Source organism: Megascapheus bottae, chromosome 11 (assembly GCF_031878675.1).
Source record: "Megascapheus bottae isolate mThoBot1 chromosome 11, mThoBot2.hap1, whole genome shotgun sequence".
Lineage (NCBI taxonomy): Eukaryota > Metazoa > Chordata > Mammalia > Rodentia > Geomyidae > Megascapheus > Megascapheus bottae.
The window spans coordinates 40,304,273-40,326,088 of NC_143519.1; the positions used below are offsets into that span (position 1 = coordinate 40,304,273).

The 21,816-nt window shown below is 39.0% G+C and overlaps 1 protein-coding gene across 3 annotated transcripts in view; it reads right to left on the bottom strand.

Moving 5' to 3' along the window:
- Enox1 (ecto-NOX disulfide-thiol exchanger 1) overlaps positions 1-21,816 on the bottom strand; it is a 515,583-nt gene that overhangs the window by 88,231 nt on the left and 405,536 nt on the right. For all 3 annotated transcript variants that reach the window (XM_090342091.1, XM_090342088.1, XM_090342090.1), the window contains 2 exons: positions 18,565-18,671; positions 14,221-14,338 (listed from right to left, as the gene is read on the bottom strand). In XM_090342091.1, coding sequence (XP_090198217.1) covers positions 14,221-14,338; positions 18,565-18,671 — 225 coding nt within the window. The remainder of the gene's footprint in view (positions 1-14,220; positions 14,339-18,564; positions 18,672-21,816) is intronic.

Here is a 21,816-nt window from a genome sequence, read left to right on the forward strand (position 1 = left end):
CGTCCAGATGGTTCCTGTTTCCATTCTTCCATGAGACATATCTTCTCAGCATTTCTTTTGGTCTCTGGAGTTTCAGGGCAACAAAATCCTACTTTGGCAAACTCAGCATCCATCTTCTTTGAGCCCTTGGGTTGGGAAAGTACATATATTTTCCTAACTGTCTGCATGGCTAAATTATAGCAATATTTTTATCCCTGGGAGAGACTTGTTCAGATATTAAAATCCTCTTACTATTGAGCATGATAACCTTTCTTACATCCTCACAAAAAAAGCAGTTTTTGCTTTGCTCATTAAAATGATTTGTTTTGAGATTCTGATGAGTATAATTTTTCAGGTAGCAATGTTTTAATCTCACCCTAACTCCTCACAGAAGTGCTGCAAGTGCTGAAGCGCCAGTTAAGCACGATTAATCAGACACTAAATGCTTTTAAACAGCTCTACCTCTTTTTCTAATTGAGAAATAGAGCTGTTTGGGCAAGTTTATGAGGTGACCTTGATTAAATTAAAGAGGTCAGGGATGGAACAGACTTCAAGCTCATATTCAATGATTTTTAAAAAAATGACTTCCTTCCAATTAAGCAGGAATTAGCATGAAATATTTTGTTTCCGAAAGGTTAAAAGAATTCCTCTGAGGCAGCAGCACTCCTGTTACTAGCTTTTATTGAACACTGGAGAGAAAGTGCTGCAGATAGGTTTATAGAAAGTGCTTTGTTAACATGGCATTGATGATCCAGTATCAATTATAATATTCCTTAGAAGACTAAATATTATATAGAATGGGCAAAAAGTACAATTTAAATGTTAATTTCTATGTCAAAGCCCGAAGAACTAGAAACTTTGATTTACTATAAAAATAAAACCAAGGTATGTTTTCTACCAGCAATACTTTCAGTGTGGTTCCAGTTTTAAATGATACCCTAGTTCCTCTTTCTGTTGGCTGCATTATTTATCTTGTCATATTCCTCTAAAATTTAAAGACATAGAAGTGTATCCTCTTCTTCCTGCTCTAATCATACATTTCGAGTCTGAGGTAATGAAGAAAACAGGAATCCACAGGGAAGAAAGGGGCCAGACGCATAGCAGTCTTTAGACCAGTGGGTGTTTCTGAGAACCAGTGTTCCTAAGAGGAATGCCAGCTCTGCTCTCTGTCACCTACACATCCCTCCCTGCCAAACTCAGACTTAAATAGACATGGATCATGTCATGTATAAGAGGGAGGTAAAAGAGAATCTGGTAAAGAAAAGGGGCCACAAGGCTGAGGACAAGTAACTAAGCCACCATGAGATCTATAGGGCCTTCCTTGTCTGGAAGTATAAAGGGGGTCAATAATGTGAAAATTAAATCGATAACAGACTTTTTTTGGTCTTAAAGATCCAACTATCCTTCAAGAGTTGAAAAGTTAGTTCACACTAGTTCTCATTTTCAATGTTCACAGAGCAAATTCTCAACCGCCTATTATGTGCAAGGTAAAAAGCTAGGCATGCTGGGCCAGGAAGTTTGGCCTAGTGGTAGAGTGCTTTGCCTAGCATGCACAAAGACCCAGGTTTGATTCCACATACATAGAAAAAGCTGGACATGGTGCTGTGGCTCAAGTAGTAGAATTCTAGCCTTGAGAAAAGCCCAAGGCCCTGAGTTCAAGCCCTGCAACTAGGAAAAATTAAAAAAAGCTAGGCACGTAGAGAGAAAAGAATTCTCAAGTGAAAGATCACGTGTTGACCTACTAGCAGAAAAGAACACAGACATTTCTCTGGGGCTGACAGGGTTTAAGGGTTTAGATGAACAGACTTACATCGCTCAGACACTCTCAGCCTTCCTAGCTCTGTATGCCAAAGTTTCTCTACCCACTTTTGGCTGTAACTTTGACTGCAGAGCAGGCGTAGATGGTGTAGACTCATGATCCCATGTCCATCTAGGGAAAGCAGAACTGATGATAGGGGGCAATGGTCTATTAGAGTTGGATAAGCAATACTCTCAGTTCAAGTCTCTATTAGTCTGATAAAAACTTGCTAATTTTCCTCTTAATCTAGCACTGAAAGAAAAAGGATACAGTCCTATACATATTGTAAAAATTCACTAAATATTCGTTTTAATTTGATCACTGTTTAAGACAGTTCCTGGAGGCAAAGAGCTGGGGACAGAGGAATGGATGACTTAAGGAACAAAGATTCACAAGAAAAGTCTGCTATAACCCAGCAACAGTCAATTGGTAAATTACTAAAAGAAGAATGAAATCTCTCTATCGCCAAAAGGGTTACAAAATATATATTGTACATCAAGTTGTATATGAATACTTATGATCATAAAACCCCATAAATATCCAATATAACTTTCATGTATTTATTCAGTAACACATCTGATTATTGGGAATACCAAATTTCAATATTTTTTCTCATTACATTTATAATATTGGGGGGAAAGAGAAGATATATTATTTCTAAGACCTCTATCAGATCAAACTGTCTCTGAGTCTGTGAATTGCAATAAGGTTGGTATTACTGTAAATGTTCTTCCTCAGACTTTTATTTCTAAGATATATTGAAAGGAACATCTCATAAAGAAAAGCCCCTGGAACCTGGAAACGGGGAAAGAAACTTCAATAAGTCTTGAAATGAGGTAGTGAGTCAATACTTGGATGGTTCTGAGGTGAGCTCTCTCAAGCCCGGTGGGTACAGAGAAAACGGGATGAGATGAGAAATCAAAGGGTGATATTGCAGCTCAGATATTTATTGGAAACAATCAAGACATACCCTTATTTTTGTCTTTATTTTTTCTGGAGAATTAGGAAATAGGAAACATAGGCTGCGACAGTAAGTGTGGTTTATCCAAGACAAGGCATGGCATGTATTCCTTATTGCCAATGTGCCTTACGTCTTCAAAGCATTTCCTCTTCTTACCCAAAGCAATACTCTGACGTATCAAGGAAATGACTATTGCTCAATTAGAAAGGAGATTGTGCCATTTTTCTGATTTTTTAAGCTGGCATTTCTTTAGGAATGGGCTTAATATAGTTTATTGGGTACATTGCATATGTTGAACCATATTTTCTTCTAGGTAGCCTGATTTGACTTTGTCTTAGATGAGAGTATTTTAATGGCATATGTCTTCCCGTCATCTTTATCTCCAAATGACATCATGGTTCTATGTATTCAAGAGGCATTCAAATCTTTGACTGATTTTACTCATGACTTTAAAGTGACTCTGTAGTCTTTTCCCCATAAAAGATGGTGGAATCATAGAAAGGTCATTGGCTTGAAAAGAAGGAAGCTAGGAGTTCTAGACTTTCTACTTTACAACCTCAGGCAAATTCTGTAACTTCTCCACACAGTACTGCATTTTTTTCTAGTTGTAAAAAGAGAAGACTATTCCACACCACTGCCAAGAGAAAGTCTTCTTTATCAAGAGACTAGTTGCTTCTCTTCTCTCTGTGGGTAAAGACTCAAGTGTTCTTCCTAGTTAGGACTTGAATTAGTTCTTGAGTCTTTCCTTTGAAATCTATACAAATATGATTAATCTTTGGAATGGGAAATTCTAAGGTGATGTGTTATGGTAAGTTGAATGTGGGAATTCCCCAAGGTAAAGTGAAAGAAGGCAATTCAATAAGCTTCTATCATTAGATAATAGTTATTGAGAATTCTGACTTGTCATAATGATCAGAAATGGCCAGGTAACAATTCCAAACCAACATAAATGTTACCACAGATTCTCTAGGTAGTTTCATTACAGTATTATTAAAACCATTCATGGACCTATTGTGGATATTTTGAGATACTCTCTCTGAATATGTTAGCCCACATACATACAAATTTTCCTCTAACATAATACACACACACACAGACACACACACACACACACACACACACTTAGGATTATTTATATCTGTTGCTGCTCTTAACATTTAGCAATATATTGAGGGTCATCCCACTTGCTATCATATAGCATCATAAAACATGATTTTTTCAAGTTTGCTACACACATACCATGAAATAACCAATATCCTACTCTTAAGTATTTACACACTTTTAAAGTAATACTGAGAGTTGAAAATTTGTGCAACTGCTTTAATCTGCAATGGTCTGACATGTTCCAAGAAGAAAGCCAGGGCCAGGGCCTGAGTCTGATGTGTACATAGGGAAATCACAGCAGACCCTGCAACCTCCTCCCCCAAATAGGACAGTCGACAGCCTCTGTCTTGCAACTTTGGTTCCGGAAATATTTCTCTCTTTTTCTGTTAGTAATGGAAACCTAAGTGAACATTTCCCTTTCTAACAACTTCTCCTGAGGCCTTGTGCATTATGTTCTGAAACTGAAGGGCAGTGCTGCTGAGTACTTATTCCCTACCAGATATAAGGGCATTCAGTCAAGTAGAAGGGAAGATTCTCTTGAGCCATTTCAATATGGAGGACGTATTATAATAATTTTTATATTGTTACAAACTTCTATTTCTGGGGCTGGGCATCTAAGTACAAGATAAGCAACTCTTAATGGTATAATGCCAAGTTTTTTTTAAAGAAATCGTAGGAAGAAAGAAATTAGTAGGCTCAATTTTCTTTTCATTATTTATGTGGTCATCTGGTCATGACGCCCTCTGGTCAAGATATAATACCATCCTGACACCAATTGTGTTTACATGAACAATGCAACACACAAGCAGAGAGGAAACAGAACAGCAGTGCTCATGGACAGTACATCATAGTACTAAGAAGCTGGGAATGGCATAGGTTTTAATATGGTCTGGTCTTAGCCATTGGCCACTTTAACAGCCTTATAGTCACGCTTCAAGATTTCAGACGGAGAGAGATAGAAGAAAATCAATGGATGCTATCTTCCCACTAACCTACCTATCTATAGCTTCTCAGCCAAGCTCACCTTTACTACACCTAAAATACACTGCTGCTAGGGCTGGTCTAGTGGTCAGGCTTTTAAAACCTCAGGCATCCAGGAATATAACCTTAAAGATTATTAGTTTTACCTCTTAAAGGTTTGTGAAGTAGAGCTCATGAGCCAAAGGAAATACCCAGTTGCTTTACATTTTGTACCAGAATATATCTAAGTTTTTTTGTTTAAAAATAATGTTCACTTGTTAGATGAAAAGGCCTGTCTGAAATTAAAATCATGTTCAGTTACTGATATCAAGCTTTTAAAAAGATGCATGAAATCCAGGCACCAGTAGCTCACACCTATAATAATAGCTATTGAGAGGGTTAAGATTTGAGGGTCCCAATTCAAAGCCAGCCTAGGCATAAAAGTTCTTGTGAGACAATTTTCGCCAATTAACAACTCAAAAACTGGAACTAGAGATGCGATGGGGTGCTAGGCTTGAGCAAAAAGAGTCCAGGGACAGCACCCAGACCCAAGCTCAAGCTCCTCAACTGATCCCCCCCCAAAAAACATGGAAAATATTTGGCTGGTCATTCTGTTAAGAAGAAAAAGTAGCATATTTATTTTTATCTATGTAATTTTTTTTTGCCAGTCCTGGGCTTGAGCTCAGGGCCTGAGCACTGTCCTTGGGTTTTCTCAAAGCTAGAGCTGTGGCTTGAACCACAGCACCACTTTTGGCTATTTCTATGTATGTGGTATCAAGGAATAAAATCCCGATCTTCATGCATGCTAGGCAAGCACTCTACCATTAGGCCAAACTCCTGGCCCATATCTATGTAAATTTTAACCATTAGATTTTTTTAAATTTGACATTAAAATGGCATATTTTATTAGAGCAAGCAGTGAACTGACCTACTCAAAATATCTTCTTTGAGCATGTAGTAGAATCACAAGTGAGCTCTTAACAAAACATTGCTATGTTGAAAAGGATAATCCCTTTTCCATAATCAGGAATTCCAACTTATTGCACACAAATTGAAAAAGGCAAATTAGAATTAATTCCACTTGGGAATTTGCTCCTATGTCTAGAGTAAACAATTAAAGTTTACAAACTCCCAAATTCTATCATCTAAACTCCTTCAAGAATATTCAAATTTTTTTTCCAGAAGTTGTGCAAACCACACTTAAATTCCAACAACACTATGTTAATTCTGCTGAAATGCGAGCTGAAAACATATTTTCACATCCTGTCAGAATGAGATACTAAGAGTGTCAATAAAATGACACTAAAGTAAATGTAAATTTAGATTGCTGTTACAAGTGGCTGCTTGGCTCTGAGAGATGCTAGGTTGCTATAGTACTTTCCATAGCAACTTTGCATCTTATTACATAAATATTCCCTCAGTGTCCTTAAAGCCTGCTAAGGAAACAGGATTAAATCTACTCTCCTATGTAATGGTCCTACAGCAAGCCTTACCAAAAGGAAATCCTCAGAAAACATAATGAACTGTAATCTAGATAATGATGTTCCTGGCAGTTGAGAAACCCTAGGACACCGGAGAGTGTATGGAGGCAGTGACGGACACTGTGACCTTGAGCTACTCACTCGCTATTTTGTCTGAGCCTGCCTTAAGTCAAGTCCTCCTTCGTTCTCTCTCTTTCTGAAAATTTGTTGTTAAAATTCTTTATTCTCCAGTTCTGCTTGCCACCTGCCAAGCAGCCCTTATCCCTTGGCAATTTCAAAAGACTCAGGGTTCTAGACAAGAAGCCAGTACCTCACAGAACTGGATTCTGCTATGTAAGTGCAACTGGATGGAAAAGCAGGCTGTACTGTGACACCACAAATCATTAGAACCAACCCTGATCCAGGCTAAGCAGCAGACAGATGTAGATAGTTTAAAAACCATGGCTAAGGTGCAACAACGTAGGTGTAATACAGCCGAACTGACTACAGGGAAAAGCCTTGGTCTCAACACAATCTCAATCGCAATTTCTTTCACTGGGCTCCATGCACATGAAGTACATGAGAGTGGAAAATCTGTGCATGTATGAGAGATGGTCACAGCACTGCGAGGTGCTACATAGATGTTAAAAGGATCAAAGCTTGAAGATAATTTAGCCTGGAAATGAGAATTTACAACACAGATAAACACAGTCTGGTTGGGCAGCGGGAGGGCTTTCATTACAAAGGCATCCTTGGCTACGGGATCAATTTAATAGCATCTGTCTTCTTGCATTTAAACGGTAAAGCAATTTACAGAAAGAAATGATTTCTATGTTTTTCAGAAGTGTGTCCATTATGGAAAAGGAAATGTAACTGTGCATAAACTCAGGGAACTGAAAAAAATTGAGCCAAAGTAAACATGTATTTGAATTCCTTTGGCAAGTGTGCAAGACTTATAAACATCAAAATCAAAAGAAAGCAAGAGCAACAACAAAAGATACAGAATGGAACAGAAAAAAGCTTTAACCCCTTGAGAGAGTTTAAGAAGCAGCAGCTCTTCTGCCACTTTTGAAGCGTTCTCTTGTCATTTTTAAGCCATATTAGTCCAATTAATCACATTTCCTTGCTTGGCACTTGGGTTCCCAGAAGGCATTTCACTTGTGGCTGTAAAGAAATTGGCTCGCTTATTTTAACTCAGTGGTCCTTGCTGGACACATATCACAGCTGTATTTCTCTTTGCAGGCTGTCATTACCTGGGAAAACAGCTTGTCTTTCCAGCCTGGCACTCAACAAGGAAGCCTGGCTTCGGGATCTGCTGCTGCTGCTGCTGTGGGAGAATGGAGGCCTCACACTGAGCTCTCCCACTTTCCATGCCTGAATGTTCTGGTTCCTCTGCCAATTTTGATCCACTCTAGAGCCAGCTGCTGTAAATCACACAGTCGATGCTTCCAAAAAGGAAGCCAATGACACAACCATTCTCAAGGATAGCTTCAGTTGGCTGCAAAACTTTAGCCTGGCATTTAGTATAACCCTTTTCTTTGGTGCCTGGCTGAGGGAGAGCTGCAAACTAGCCTTCTGTTAGTCTTTTATGCTCTCCTTATTGAAGATTCTCAATGAGTTCTTATTTTAAAACTACCAGGAAAAAACACTGTACATTATATCAGAAAACCAACAGCAGTCTTGGAATCCAGGGACACTTGGAGATAGTTGTATTTATTAATAACTTTTTAACCTAACGCCTTCAGTTAATACAAATCTATACAGACTGAATATTGCTAATTCCAACTGAATTTAATGGAGTTACTAATGAGTTGGCTGAAAGATTCATAAAATCCTTGACTTCTTAGTGAAATTTGAAAAAAAATATTTTTATACCTATGTTGAGAATGTCTATGGAAAATTGGCAACCTAGAGAACACTTCATGATTAAAAGAGCTTTTATTCCTATAAAGAGCTCAGAGTTTAAGTGAGGTGTAATTAAAACCCAAGAGCATTTGTTTGTTTAATGTAGAAGGGTTTAAGTGTTGTCTATTAAGCAAGGGACATTTTAATTTCTCTCTTCTAAAATTTGTATTCACTGAACACTCATCAAATTGTATACCAGGTAGCAGCATGAATTTTGGTTTACAAGATTTTGCTTACTAGTTAGTAGGCACTGCACCTCAGTTAATATAAAATATTATCTTCAAAAAGCCATCTCACTCCTTGGAGGGAATAACCACCACTTTGAAAGTAGGGAGCTACCAACGTGGGCTCTGGATTTCTTCCAATTACACAAAGTGCTCTAAGAATACTTAATGAATTAATATTTCCTGAGTATTTATTTTTGTACAGGTAGCATCTATAAAATCACTAGCACCATTTAGACATTGGCTGATTTTTTTTATTTTTATTTTTTGGGGGTAATGTATAGCAAGGTTACAGTTACATTCACCCAGGTAGTAGGTATATTACTTCTCACACATTAATACCCCTTCTCATGTTTTTTTTTGTTTTGTTTTGTTTTTTGCCAGTCCTGGGCTTGGGCTCAGGGCGTGAGCACTGTCCTTGGACTTTCTCAAGGCTAGAGCTCTACCACTTGAGCCTCAGCACCACTTCTGGCTTTTTGCTATGTATGTGGGGTACCAAGGAATCAAACCCGGGTCTTGGTGCATGCTAGGCAAGCACTCTACCACTAGGCCAAACTCCCAGCCCCCCTTCTCATGTTTTTGTCACCATTTCCCTCCGCCTACTCCCTCCAAATCATCTTGTTTCCCCCCTTCCCTTTCCTATTTCAAATAAACAAATAAATGCATATACAATATACCAGATAAGAAAGTCAGATATAGTAACAATATGAGATTAACCAAAGGGCAAAAAAGAGAAGAGAAACAGCATAGTACATTAATAATAATAATCACACTAGATAAAGCTCATGTTTCCATATCCTAGAAGCCCTTTCATTTAGCCTCATCCTATATAACCTTATGTACCTATGTTTTGAGCTATTGGAATCCTCTGCTAGAATAGTCCTAGATGTGCACTAATTATTACAAATGAGGGAAACCATTTACTAGACACTGGCTGATTCAACTGTCAGGATACTCAAGATAACCACACTCTGCCACACACAGCAGCCTCCCTCTTCTTTTTCTTCTTTACTTCCTTACTGTGTAACCTCTCCCACACCCACTGCCAATCTAGAGGGCTAATGAGAGGGAATAGGAAGAGAGAGGGGGGGGATATGAAAGATATAAGGAGAGAGGGAGATTAGATAGATAATAGAGAGATAGAGGGCAGTGTAGAAGAAAGAGGGGAAAGGGAATATATCTACATTCAAAAGTCTTATTAAAAGTTTGATTCTAGGAGGAGGCACACTGAGCAATATAACATATTTGCATTGTTATCAAAATTATCATCACAGGCTTCAGAGCAAGATGCTGGTCTTCTTGAATGAAAGCTTTGGTAAATGTGTCATGATTTTCAAATTAATTAACAGAATTCATTTGCATTTTATCATCATCTTAGTTCTGTTCCAGCAAACTTGTTTTCCTCCTTAGGATAAAGCAATGAGGATCTGAATACCCTGGTTCACAGTATAGTAGGACAGCTATTGCAGTACCTGGCAACTCTGGCCAAAGACATGTTATGAATTATTTAATGTGATAAAAATGGAAAAGACAAAAGAATGATTCTTCATAACTGGAACACCAATAATAGATTTAAATGCTATGACTATTAAGAAAATTAAACTTAAGGTGGTACACAAGTTCTTAGGTAACAACATGTGTCTTTTCTAGAAAAAAAGTAAAATTTTTCCATCTCTCCTAGGGGTATTACTTCCATACCTGGCTGTGGCAGAGGCTTTTGTTCTGGTGAGAATGTGGAAAAGCTGGCACTGAGATATCCCAGCCTGAGTATTCTGAGGAAGCCATCCCAGTACACCCTTCTGCACAGGCAGACCATCCCTAAAGAATTTTCTTCTTCCCCCCTCCAAACTCACTAAATGGGCAAGGGAACTAAAGAGAGACATAGTAAAAGAAGCGGTTAAAATGGCAGGAAAGTATATGAGAAAATGTTCATCATCCATGGTCATACAGGAAATGCAAATAAAAACAACCCTAAGATACCACCTTACCCAAACAAAATGGCCAAGAGTTTGAACTCAGACAATGACAGCTGCTGGCGGGGTTGTGGAGAAAAAGGAACCCTACTACACTGCTGGTGGGATTGTAAGCAAGTTCAGTCACTCTGGAAAGCAGGGTGGAGGTTTCTTAAAGAACTGAAAATTGACCTTCCCTATGATCCCTCTATACCACTCCTGGGCATCTGTCCTGAACATCATAGCCCAAGATATGATAAGGACACCTGCTCAGCTATGTTCATCTCTGCACTATTCACAATAGTCAGGCGATGGAAACAATCCAGATGCCCTACTGCAGATGAATGGATACAAAAAATGTGATATATATATATATATATATATATACACACACACACACACACACACACACACACACACACACACACACACACACACAATGGAATTCTACATAGCCAACAGACAAGATAAAATAATGGCATTCCCAGGGAAGTGGATGAATATAGGGCAAATCATGTTGAGTGAGACAAGTCAAGACCAAAGGGACAAAAGGCGCATGGTATCATTAATATGTGGCTATTAGATCCAAACAGTCCAAAAGCGAGGACTCACTATCTGCATACCCAATGCTATAGACATGGTACTGGAAATATAAACACAACTACATAGGCATAAAAACTTATGACTCCATAGACATAATGTTTTATTACATAGATTAATATGCATCTATGACATACAAACCCTCAGCCTAATTTTGATTATGTTCTAAGTGCCAGTGATTGTATACAGAGATTCCCTTTTTGAATACTTGTTAAACATGTCATTTGAAATATGATGTAAAAATCAATGTTAATTAATTCTTTAATAAAAAAAAGAATTTTCTTTTTTTGCAAATGCCAAGAATTCCCAGGAAGCCGCTTACTCTAGCCATCTGAGGAAAAGCCCCATTATTTTTTTTTTAAGTAGGGAGGAGGCAGTCAAGCTTTTTGTATTTGTTTTTGTTTTAGAAGGACAGGGAATTTTGCTTCTAATTCTGCATTTGGCAATGCCCCCCAGCAGATCAGAATGTTACCCTTGTAAGAGGTCTACTTCTCTGAGTGATAAGCAGCTGCTAATGTGTACCCAAGAAGAGGGATGAATCACTGAAAAAGATGTTACTGGCTTCAGGACCTCCCTGACCTTTGCTTCAAGTAGCCCTTTGCAGAAATTTGCATGGGGTTGAGTCAAAAGACCAGATGGAAACTCTTGCTGTTAGGCTGTATCTCTGAAAGGAAAGCATTACCTGCCTTTGGGCGGGATCTTTAGGGCCCAGTGGAATAAAAGGGGTCACCTGCTTTCACCTCTTTCATCAGCCCAGGGCTCTTCTCATAGCCCACATACCCCATCCTCTGGTCCATCTCATTTTGAACAAGACGAAAGAGACTGTGAGCTATTGGGAGTCCAGCATTTGAACTCCATTTCTTTCATCTTTCCCCTTCATTCGTGGGAGACAACACATGCTGCTTCTTGTTCATTAATTCTTCTGGCCAAGTAATGAGGCTGGCAAAAGTTAATATAAGTTCATGCTACACTTCATTTCATGCTTATAAAATGCCTGGGGAACAAACCAAAAAAGAGGTCTGCTCTTTAGTCAGACCACCAGAGAAAACCTCTGGTTTTTGCTGAGGCAATAGGGCCCTGCTTGTGACACAGAGATTGGCTGCCAATTCTACAGGTGAACAACTAAACTTCCCATGTCTTGGAAGAAGACCTCAGCCAACCTACTCTTTGGCTATCCTCCTAGCCTAAGGAGACTAGGAAACTGTACACATTTCATTGTGAAACAGATAGATTGTTTAAAAAGAAATGTCACCAGGAAAAAAGAAAAAGGACAGGTTCAAATTCATTATTTTCTTCTCTATTTACCTTCAAGGATATTTAGAGTATATAATCGTGGCCCTCATATAAAAACTTAAAAATGAGGAAAGGTAGCCAGGTGTGGTGGCTCACACCTATAATCCTAGCTACTCAGGAGGCTGAGATCTAAGGATTGTGGTTCAAAGCCAGCCCAGGCACTAAAAAGTCCGTGAGACTCTTATCTCCAATTAACCATCAGGAAACCAGAAGTTGCCTTGTGGCTCAAGAGATAGAGCAGTAGCCTTGAGCTGAAGACCTTAGGGAGAGTGCCCAGGCCCAGAGTTCCAGGTTTCTCAGGAATTCTTTTTTAAATCTTGAGATACTGAATACTTATTACACTGATATAATGTTCTCTGGACATAGGAAGGTTTATTAGCTAGAAATGCCAGAGGAACATGGTTTCCCTCATGTGTAATAATTAGTGCACATCTAGGATTTTCCTAGCAGAAGATCACAATAGCTCAAAACCTATGCACATATGGTCATATCGGATGAGCAGATGCTGGAAGAACCATGATAGCTCCTTACTGGCTTAATGTCCATGGAAGACAACAATCATCTTTGGCTCCTTAATATGAGTTTTTCATAAACTAAATTCATATGGCAGGGAGAGTGACACCAGTCAGCATAGCTGAATAGACTTTTGTTATACATCATAAATTTCTATTTTGGTTCCATTCAACATACAGATAAACACATTTTTTTTTCTTTTGTTGTTAATACTAGGGGTTTTGCCCTTACTTGGCTTCCTCACTCAGCTGGCATTCTATCACTTAAAGTATGCCTCTAGCCTGCCTTTTTGCTGGGTAGTTTGGATATGTAGTCTCAGAGACTACAATCCTCTGGATCTCAGTTTCCTAAGAAGTTAGGGTTATAGGCCTGAGCCATTGGTGTAAGAGCTCCACTTATAATCTGCTCTGCAGATCCAATGGACTTGGTGATGGGACATTCTCTTCAAGCTCATTAAAGACCCCGAAAATCACCACTAGTTCCTTAAACATTGTCTGCATTCTCTATTCTCTCTCTATAAAGGAAAGGATGATGATCGGCTGCTGGATAATGATTATGCTTTGTGACTACTCTCTTCAATCAAACATTTGTGATTCATTGTTCTGACCATCTGTCTACTGTCAGATAGCTCCAACAAACTGTCAAAGGGCAAAGGACAGCCTCTTCCTTACCAACAAATTAGCCAGCAGCCTCTAGGTCTAGTCATGTGCAATCTTCCTGAGACAAATGAGCTTTATTCACTGGTATGTACAAGTAGACAGATCAGACCTATACCATCTATATAATTTTCTTTTCTGGCAAGTGTGGGTCTTTCCAGATACTTCAGACAATACTCTTCCCCCTGGCCAGACTATCTCCCTCAGTTTCTCCAGTCTGAATGAGCATTTCCCTTGTCTGCTGTTGTAATACCAAAGACTCACATAATCAAGGAGAAGTTTAATCGTCTCCAGGTTAGCCAGAGCACACAAAGCAACACTCTCTTTCAGCTTCTTTCCTTTCCACAATTCAAGAAATGAAATCTCTCACTGGGCACCAAATGAGTCACCCACTTGATCACAGGTTAGGTGAACTAAAAAATAATAGGAAAAAAGTCTAATTTTCCAGCAGAGAGACTAGAGACATTTTTAGGGCTGAAACAATTCCCAAGTAAAAAGTACATAGACTGAAACCAAACTTTATCTGTATTTCAGCATCATCTATTAACAGCCACACTCTGGGAAAAGATTTTTATGGAAATAGAGAAATATCCCTGCAAAATGTATTATATCCCCAGATTTACATGTGAAGCAACAACTGCAGGAATTTAAATCACTATGTTCCTAAGAAGGAGTTTAAAGTTATGTTCAAATGTAGAATCACTCGAAGATGAACATTTAGTATAACTTAAAGTGAATTATGTGGCCATCTCCCCACCTAAGATGTGGCCGCTCATTGTAAGCCCTCCTGGGTACATGGCAGTTACTAGCATTACCTGATTCATCGACCCTCATCTTCTTAGTAGGACTGTCACAAGTCTCATCATCAGACATCTCCATTTCTTCTTCACGACGGATGCCCATGAGCTGTTCGCTTTGAGCATTCCGGAGCTCCTGGAAGTACAGGACACATGAACGTCAGAGTCAGTGTGACGTTTCCTTCTGGTATTTGGGTATATCATCACTGACACATGGACATCTAAAGTCTAAAGCATTCACTTAAATACCCTCCCACCTAATCTAAATGAAGTTCTAAGGGAAACACGATAGAGCAAAGGCCAAAGGCTCTGGTTTCAGAGTTGAGATACATCCCTGCTCATCAAGTCAAGGGCTCACCTAGTTAAGGGTTCTATGGAAAATTATTTAATGCCTTTTGAGTCTCAGTTTCATCTTTTGTTAAAACAAAGGTGGGAGGGGAGACAGTAATATTTACACAGCCAAGCTGTTGATGTAGCTAGCACATAGTAGGGAGTATTCTACTTATAAGAACTTCAGCAACAGAACTTTCAAGAGGCCTAGTTTACCACTAGCCAGTGTGTAGTGTGAGAATATTTCTTATTCTCAACTCAATCACTAGAATACTGTGGTCCTAATAGTTTTCAGGTGAAATGCATTGGATGTTAAAGACTTGCCACTGTGCTCAATACTAGGCTTGTAGAGTTATTATTGATTCACTGATATTCTTCTTAAATTGACTACTGTTATCACACACCATGCCCCTGTATGTGTGTGTGTGTGTGTGTGTGTGTGAGAGAGAGAGAGAGAGAGAGAGAGAGAGAGAGAGAGAGAGAGAGAGAGAGAGAGCGTAGACACACAGACTCCTACACTCACACCATTCTGACATCTATAATTTAAACTTCAAATGTTGGTGAAGAAAAAAACTGAAGAACTCTCTTTGCATTGTACATTATCAGGTAAGCTTTAAAGGTTTGCAACCATGGTGTCTCTGGAATTACTACTTAGAGCCTTTTATCCCTGTGACCATTTCCTGCTTTCTGCATTAAGTAGGAAAAACCAACTCATTCAATCAACCCATTCCATTTGAGGGCCTTTCTCTACTAAACCTGCAAGAGGGAATACTAATAAATTTTGTGAAAACTAATTGTATAATATATATTTTAATATTAAGCCTAGAATCAAGACATTATACCCACTTACATGAAATAAGTACATGGTTATTTGTACAATTTTATGTTATAAATCTGTGAATTCTTCTTCATCTATCTATCCATCTATCATCTATCTACCTACTTACCTACCTATCTATCTTACTGTCCTCAAAAAGGCTTAAGACAGGGGAACGTCTCCATTATACTTTTTTTCTGCTTTAAAATGAAGTCTCTAAAAACAAGTCAAATCATTAAACTCATTTTATTCTATAATACATGTAGAGTAACAATAAATTTCTTATACATAATTGCCTTCTAGGATGGCCTTAACTATAATTCTAGTGCCCAACTAATAAGGTATGTACCTGGCCATGTTACAGGCTCCCTCAGTTCTCTCCCTCCCCTCTGGTCACAGATAAATTTGAATTGTACTGAGGTGGAAAGGAATTGATTTATTGCTAACAGTACCCAGTTACCTGTGTACCCTGGGAATCACCCTTGTTGAGAACAGGAAAGTAGTAAGGAATAGGGGCAAGGGAAAGACAGCCCTGAAAGACCACTGGCAAGACAGACAATGCCTCTTTATTTGACCATGATACCTAGAAGAAAGGGGTCCCAGTGATGCCTTAAATAACATTCTGAAGTGGGCCTCATACTTGATTAGTGGGGTGACTTTTAGGTGGCGGATAGATAATTTTTTCCATTGACAAAGAGCCCAGTCCCCAAAGAGGTAGCTTGAAAATGCATGAAACAAGAAAAAGTCAGATGGAAAGAATAAATGAGGCTGGAATGGCCTGTTGTTTAGTTCTATCCTTAACCACTGTCAGGCAACAGTTGTTATTGAGGAGAGAGATAACATAAAGAAAAAGCATCCAGGAGAGTGAGGAAAAAAACCCAGGGTGTTTCCACAGGGTGCCTCTGGTTCAGCAGTAAATCACTAGTACAGTCTAATAAATCTGTAGAGGTGTTGCAGATAATTAACAGATGCTGTACATGGGAATGTGGGAAAAAAATCAAGCCAATTATCAAGCTTATGTGCAACTGAGAAATCATCCACAATGTTAAATTACGAACTGGTATTTAATCAATTAAGCGACATGTAGGAGAGAAAATCAAAGGTAATTTAGAGTTCCAGTTCCCAGTGTGTACAGAAAGATGGGGTGGAAAGATGGACCATTCACAAGAAGGCCTTTGAGGATTACACTCCATGCATCCTCTGGAACTATCCATTGTATCCAAGACAACAAGAGCAAGCAGGCTTCCTCAGACTCATGCTGGATGTGTGGCTAGCCCTACTCGAGACAGTACCAGGATGGGGGATGTTAAGGACAATGGAAGGTGTATGTAGAATCAGTCAGACAAGGCAAGAAATATGATTTCTATCAGCATTTTATAATAGTGAAATGCTAGTGGTGGTCTTTTTTTGTGCCCAGATATATTTAGTATCATGCCATATATCATTTTGTTAACATTTCTTTTAGTCATATTCATTTTTTTTCCAGTCCTAGGGCTTGAACTCAGGGACTGGGCACTATCCTTGGGCTTTTTTTTTTTTTTTTTGCCAGTCCTGTGCTTGAGCTCAGGGCCTGAGCACTGTCCTTGGACTTTCTCAAGGCTAGAACTCTACCACTTGAGCCTCAGCACCACTTCCGGCTTTTTTCTATATATGTGGTACCGAGGAATCGAACCCGGGTCTTCGTGCATGCTAGGCAAGCACTTTAACCACTAGGCCAAACTCCCGGCCCCTCCTTGGGTAGTCATATTCATTTTTATGGATGGAAAAAAGGTCATAGACTGAGTCGTAGTTGATGGATTCTGATTTGTGTTTTCCTAACTTTCAATCCATCCCTTAAAAGGGTGCTTTGTTGTTTGTTTTTATTTTTGCTTTTTGTTTTTCCCTGACCCCTTCTGAAAACAAACCTTGACTCTGGTCTTAACTTGGTGTCAGGGAGAATATCTGATGAGTATCCTTTGTTGTTGAACCCCTGAAAAGTTAAAGAGAAATCTACTTCCTTCTTCTATATAACCTTGTATCTGTCACCAACCACCTTCTGAGGCCCTAGTGGGCACAATTCAACATGCCCTTCTCACCAATAAGCTGCACCAGCATTCTAAATGTCCTATTATTTGTGAACTCATTCAGTATTCACCCTAATAGCAGTAATAATAAAGAATTCATTTAGTAGTCCCATCTAGTGCCATTGGTACTCAACTGCAATTTAGCATTAATTAAGGGGCACTTAAAATGTTACCCAAATTATAAATGCTAGAGTGCTTTGTGATTCCTCAAACTCTTCATAAAACATTTTTTTTACTTTTTACAAGTGTGAGCCAAAATCATTAAGGAAATAAGCCTTACCTTCTATAAATTTGTGATATTTGAAAAAGGGGACTATCATTTAGAGTACTTTAGTATCAACATGCTAGAGATGAAAAGGCATCCAAATGGAAAGCATTCTCTCAATTATTTCTGAAGAAGCAAACAAAGACAGTATACTTACTTTCACATGACAGGTTCAAAGCGAACACTACACTGCGAAGTCAAATATAACAGCTGGATGACCAATGGCTAATGACACATCTTACTCTGTGTGGGTGGCAGGGGAAGCCATGTCTGGACTCAGTCTTTGGGGTAGATACTCACACTTTACACATGCATTGATGTTGAAAGACGGCCTCAGCTAGCCTGGATAGTCACACCCCTTGAAAGACTTGCTCTGTACAGAGAACTTGCTCTGGGCAGAGACTTGCACCCTGATACAATCTCAGGGGTAGCACAAGGGACATAGCTGATGAGGAGGAAATATGAGTAGGGAGGCATACTTGTCATTTTTAGCCCAAAGAGCAAACCGTCATCATCACATAGAACACAGTAGGAAATATATATATATATATATATATATATATATATATATATATATCTGTACTTAAGAGCTCATTTTCTACATTGTTATACTTTTCTTCAAACTACTTTTAGGCAAAAGTATCTTGATATACTTTGGAATTCTTTTACTATGAATGAGAAAAATTCCATTCTCCAGTTCTAAGTGTGAAGTCAGTTGCTTTTCTGGACCAAGAACAGGTCAGAGGTGGTCTTGGAGGGGACAATGAGAGAGGACAATGACAGAAGAACTGCCTGCCATAACAAAAACGATAATGGCTGCAGCTACAGTACTCTCTGCCAATCCAGCTGTGTGATGGTGGTTAAAAAGTAATAATAAAATCACCAACCTCAGAATGCTTTCGCCAAATGTCTATGTTCTTGCGCTGAGCTTTCGAGAAATGGTCCCAAGCTTTTTGTCTGGTAGAAGCGTTGAAAACGGCCACAATCTGCTCAACTTTGGTGAACAAGGAAGTCAAACAAGACAAGTAATTTATGTTGTGATCACTATAGGGAAGCAAAGCAAAGACACTAGGGGGTCTATGGATGATGTCACAATAGAAACAACATCATCAATATCCGTCCAATTTGTGCCTTTTTGTACTTACATTTTAGCAAGGTTGGGGATGTCTCCTTTCAAGTCTGTATCCATAACTTTAGGTTAAAACAAATTCTAAGTTCCACTGGGGGAAAGGCCTCTACTTCTAAGCATTCTTGAGGTCTTACTTACAAATGGAAATTTAGTAGATCTACAGACATATAGACCATGGCACTGGGAAAAAGTACATTAAGTCATGCCTGATTAGAGGCCTAATAGTGAAGCCAAGGTCATGTAGCTGAATTTCAAGAGCCAAACACATCTTTTCTTTTGGCCACTACATCTAGGGCCCAAGCAGAGCCCTCTAAAGACATTACCGTGTCCAGGTTCCAAGGCCGAGCAATGAATAGGTCCATTAACTCCCACAACCTTTAGGGCTGTTTTCCTTCCTTGATCTTTTTCCTCATTCTTTTGCAGTGACTGAAGCCAGATCCCCATCCCTGGCAGGTAACAGGAACCCTCACCTCCACTTGGTCACACGAAGGTTCACTTAGTCAGCAGGCTTAGCATGCAGGCCAGATCGCCATACCTCCAGGGTATACCACAATCATATCCCATTCTCTGTTATCCTGTGATCATTTTCCTAAGGCTCCCCCGCTCCCCCTCCTTTTGGTACTAAAACCACTTGAGGTTCTATCACCATGAACTCATTGAGTACTTCTGTTGTTTCCAGGCACAGTGCTATTGTAATGATTAAATGTTGAGGGGTTATACACAAAATTAACAAAGGTCTTAGAGGTAAGTACTGGGGCTAAGACTGAGCCACTATAGACTCAACTTTCCTTAAGCTGTTATTGGTCTAATAAGAATGGGATTAAAAGAACCAGAGCACTGAATTAATCATAGGAGTAAGCCTAAAACTTTAAATATTTAGTTAGGAAGGCACAATTAAAAATAGATTCTTATGTGTGCTAACACCCTCTCACATAAACCTTTTGTAAATTGTTCCCAGGGCTCTATTATAAGAAAGGGTAATAAAGCTCTTCCAGATCAGTTGTGTGAAGAGTGCTGAAGAGTAATCGAAAAATAACAATAATTTACACTGAAGAAAAACACTGAATGCCATAGTTGTGAAACCCTATATAAAAGTATAAGAAGGAATGTAAGGAAATAGAAACACATGCCTAGTCACACCATGATGAGTATCCGAGAATGCTAATAATAAGCAAGAATACTTCTCAATTCATGGGTAAGTTTCCAGGAGGGTTTTGTGTTGACTCTGGCTATTTTCAAGAACCCTCAATGCAAACTACCTTTTAAACAAACTTAGTCACATAATGTGATGATTTCTTGTTGGTTTTTACTCTCAAACTCAATGGGAAAATTTTCCATTAACTTGGTTCATAGTCTCCCTGAGTTTATGTGGGTTCCTCCTTACCCTCCTCTGGAAGAAGTCTGATCTAAGTGCTGACCTTGCCCTGATTCTCCCCTTCCCCAAGGTGTAGTGCGGATGGCGGGGCAGGGAAGCTGTTCAGCTCTACCATTTGGGCTTCCTGCTTGTTTGGTGTGTATGCTGGGTGAACAACCAGAGATCTCATTTGTCTTTGGCAGAATAAAACACAGTCAGTAGTCAGAAGTCAGTTCAGAGATCATGAGGGAGGGAGATGACCATGAGATAACTGAAGAATTAAGACCCACTAATTTCAATTACAGAGTATTTTGTTTGTTTGTTTTTAAGAGCCAGGGTCCTGTTACCAAGGCTGAAGGAAAGGACAATCAGTGTTTCAGGTTGAATATTTGGGTAAAAATAGTGACAATTCTTCAATTATCAAGTGAAGGTGCTTAACAAAAAAAGGTCTAGGAAAGAAAGAAAAATTACCTGTGTCTGTAAAGTGTGTGTGGTGTGTGTGTGTGTGTGTGTGTGTGTGTGTGTGTGTGTGTGTGTGTGTGTGTGAAGGAGTGAAGAGACACTAATGATGTACATACAGGTTAAACACATATAAAAAAAAAACAACAATGTAGCTGGTTGTCAGTGGTTTACACCTGTAATCCCAGCCACTCAGGAGGCTGAGCTCTTATCTTCAGTTAACCACCAAGAAGCTAAAAGTGTAATTGTGGCTCAACTAGTAGAACACTAGTTTTGAACACAAAACCTCAGTGACAACACCCAAGTTTGGAATTCAAACCTCAGGACTGGTACAAAAGGAATGAAAGGAAAAGAAGGAAGAGAGAAAAGTCAGACTCAGTGGCTTATAATCTATACTTTATGGGTTAAAAGAAATCTACTCAAGTGTGTTTGTGTTTAAGACATACACTGATTAATATTAAATGTTGATTATATGTTTGAGGGAATGGGTTCAGTTCATTTAATCATTTCTTCAACAAAAATCTGGGCTCTTACTAAATGCCAGTAATTGGTTGGTTTACAGAAATATACCATTAGGGGCCAGGAGTTTGGCCTAGTGGTAGAGTGCTGGCCTAGCAAGCATGAAGATCCAGGTTTGATTCTTCAATACCACATACATAAATAAAACTGGAAGTAGTGTTGTGGCTCAACTGGTAGAGCTCTAGCCTTGAGAAAGTCCAAGGACAGAGCTCAGGCCCTGAATTCAAGCCCCAAGACTGGCAAAAAAGGAAAGAAAAGAAAAGAAATATACCCTTAGGATATAGTCTTTGAGATATCAGTTTGGGGAGGTGGGAAACACAAGTAGATAATTATCCTGTACCAGAAAGATGCATTCGAATGCACTGGTGGCTCATACCTGTAATCCATGCTACTTAAAATAAAAAATAAAAATTAAATTAAATAATAAAAAGATAGATATGAATGCCCAGGTAAGGCAGAAATAAACAGGCAGATGGAATAGGGATCGTGGGAGACCTTCATTGATGAATCATACTTGGCACAGAAGTAAAGGTGGTTGTTCAAAGGCTGATCTCCAGATGGAGCTAATGCCAGAGAAGGGATCTGAAGGGATCATGTATGTTCTAATCCAGATTGTGAAATATTCTGTGGTGGGTACAGGAGATGGAAGAAGGAGTTGTGACTAAGGCTTATTTAGAT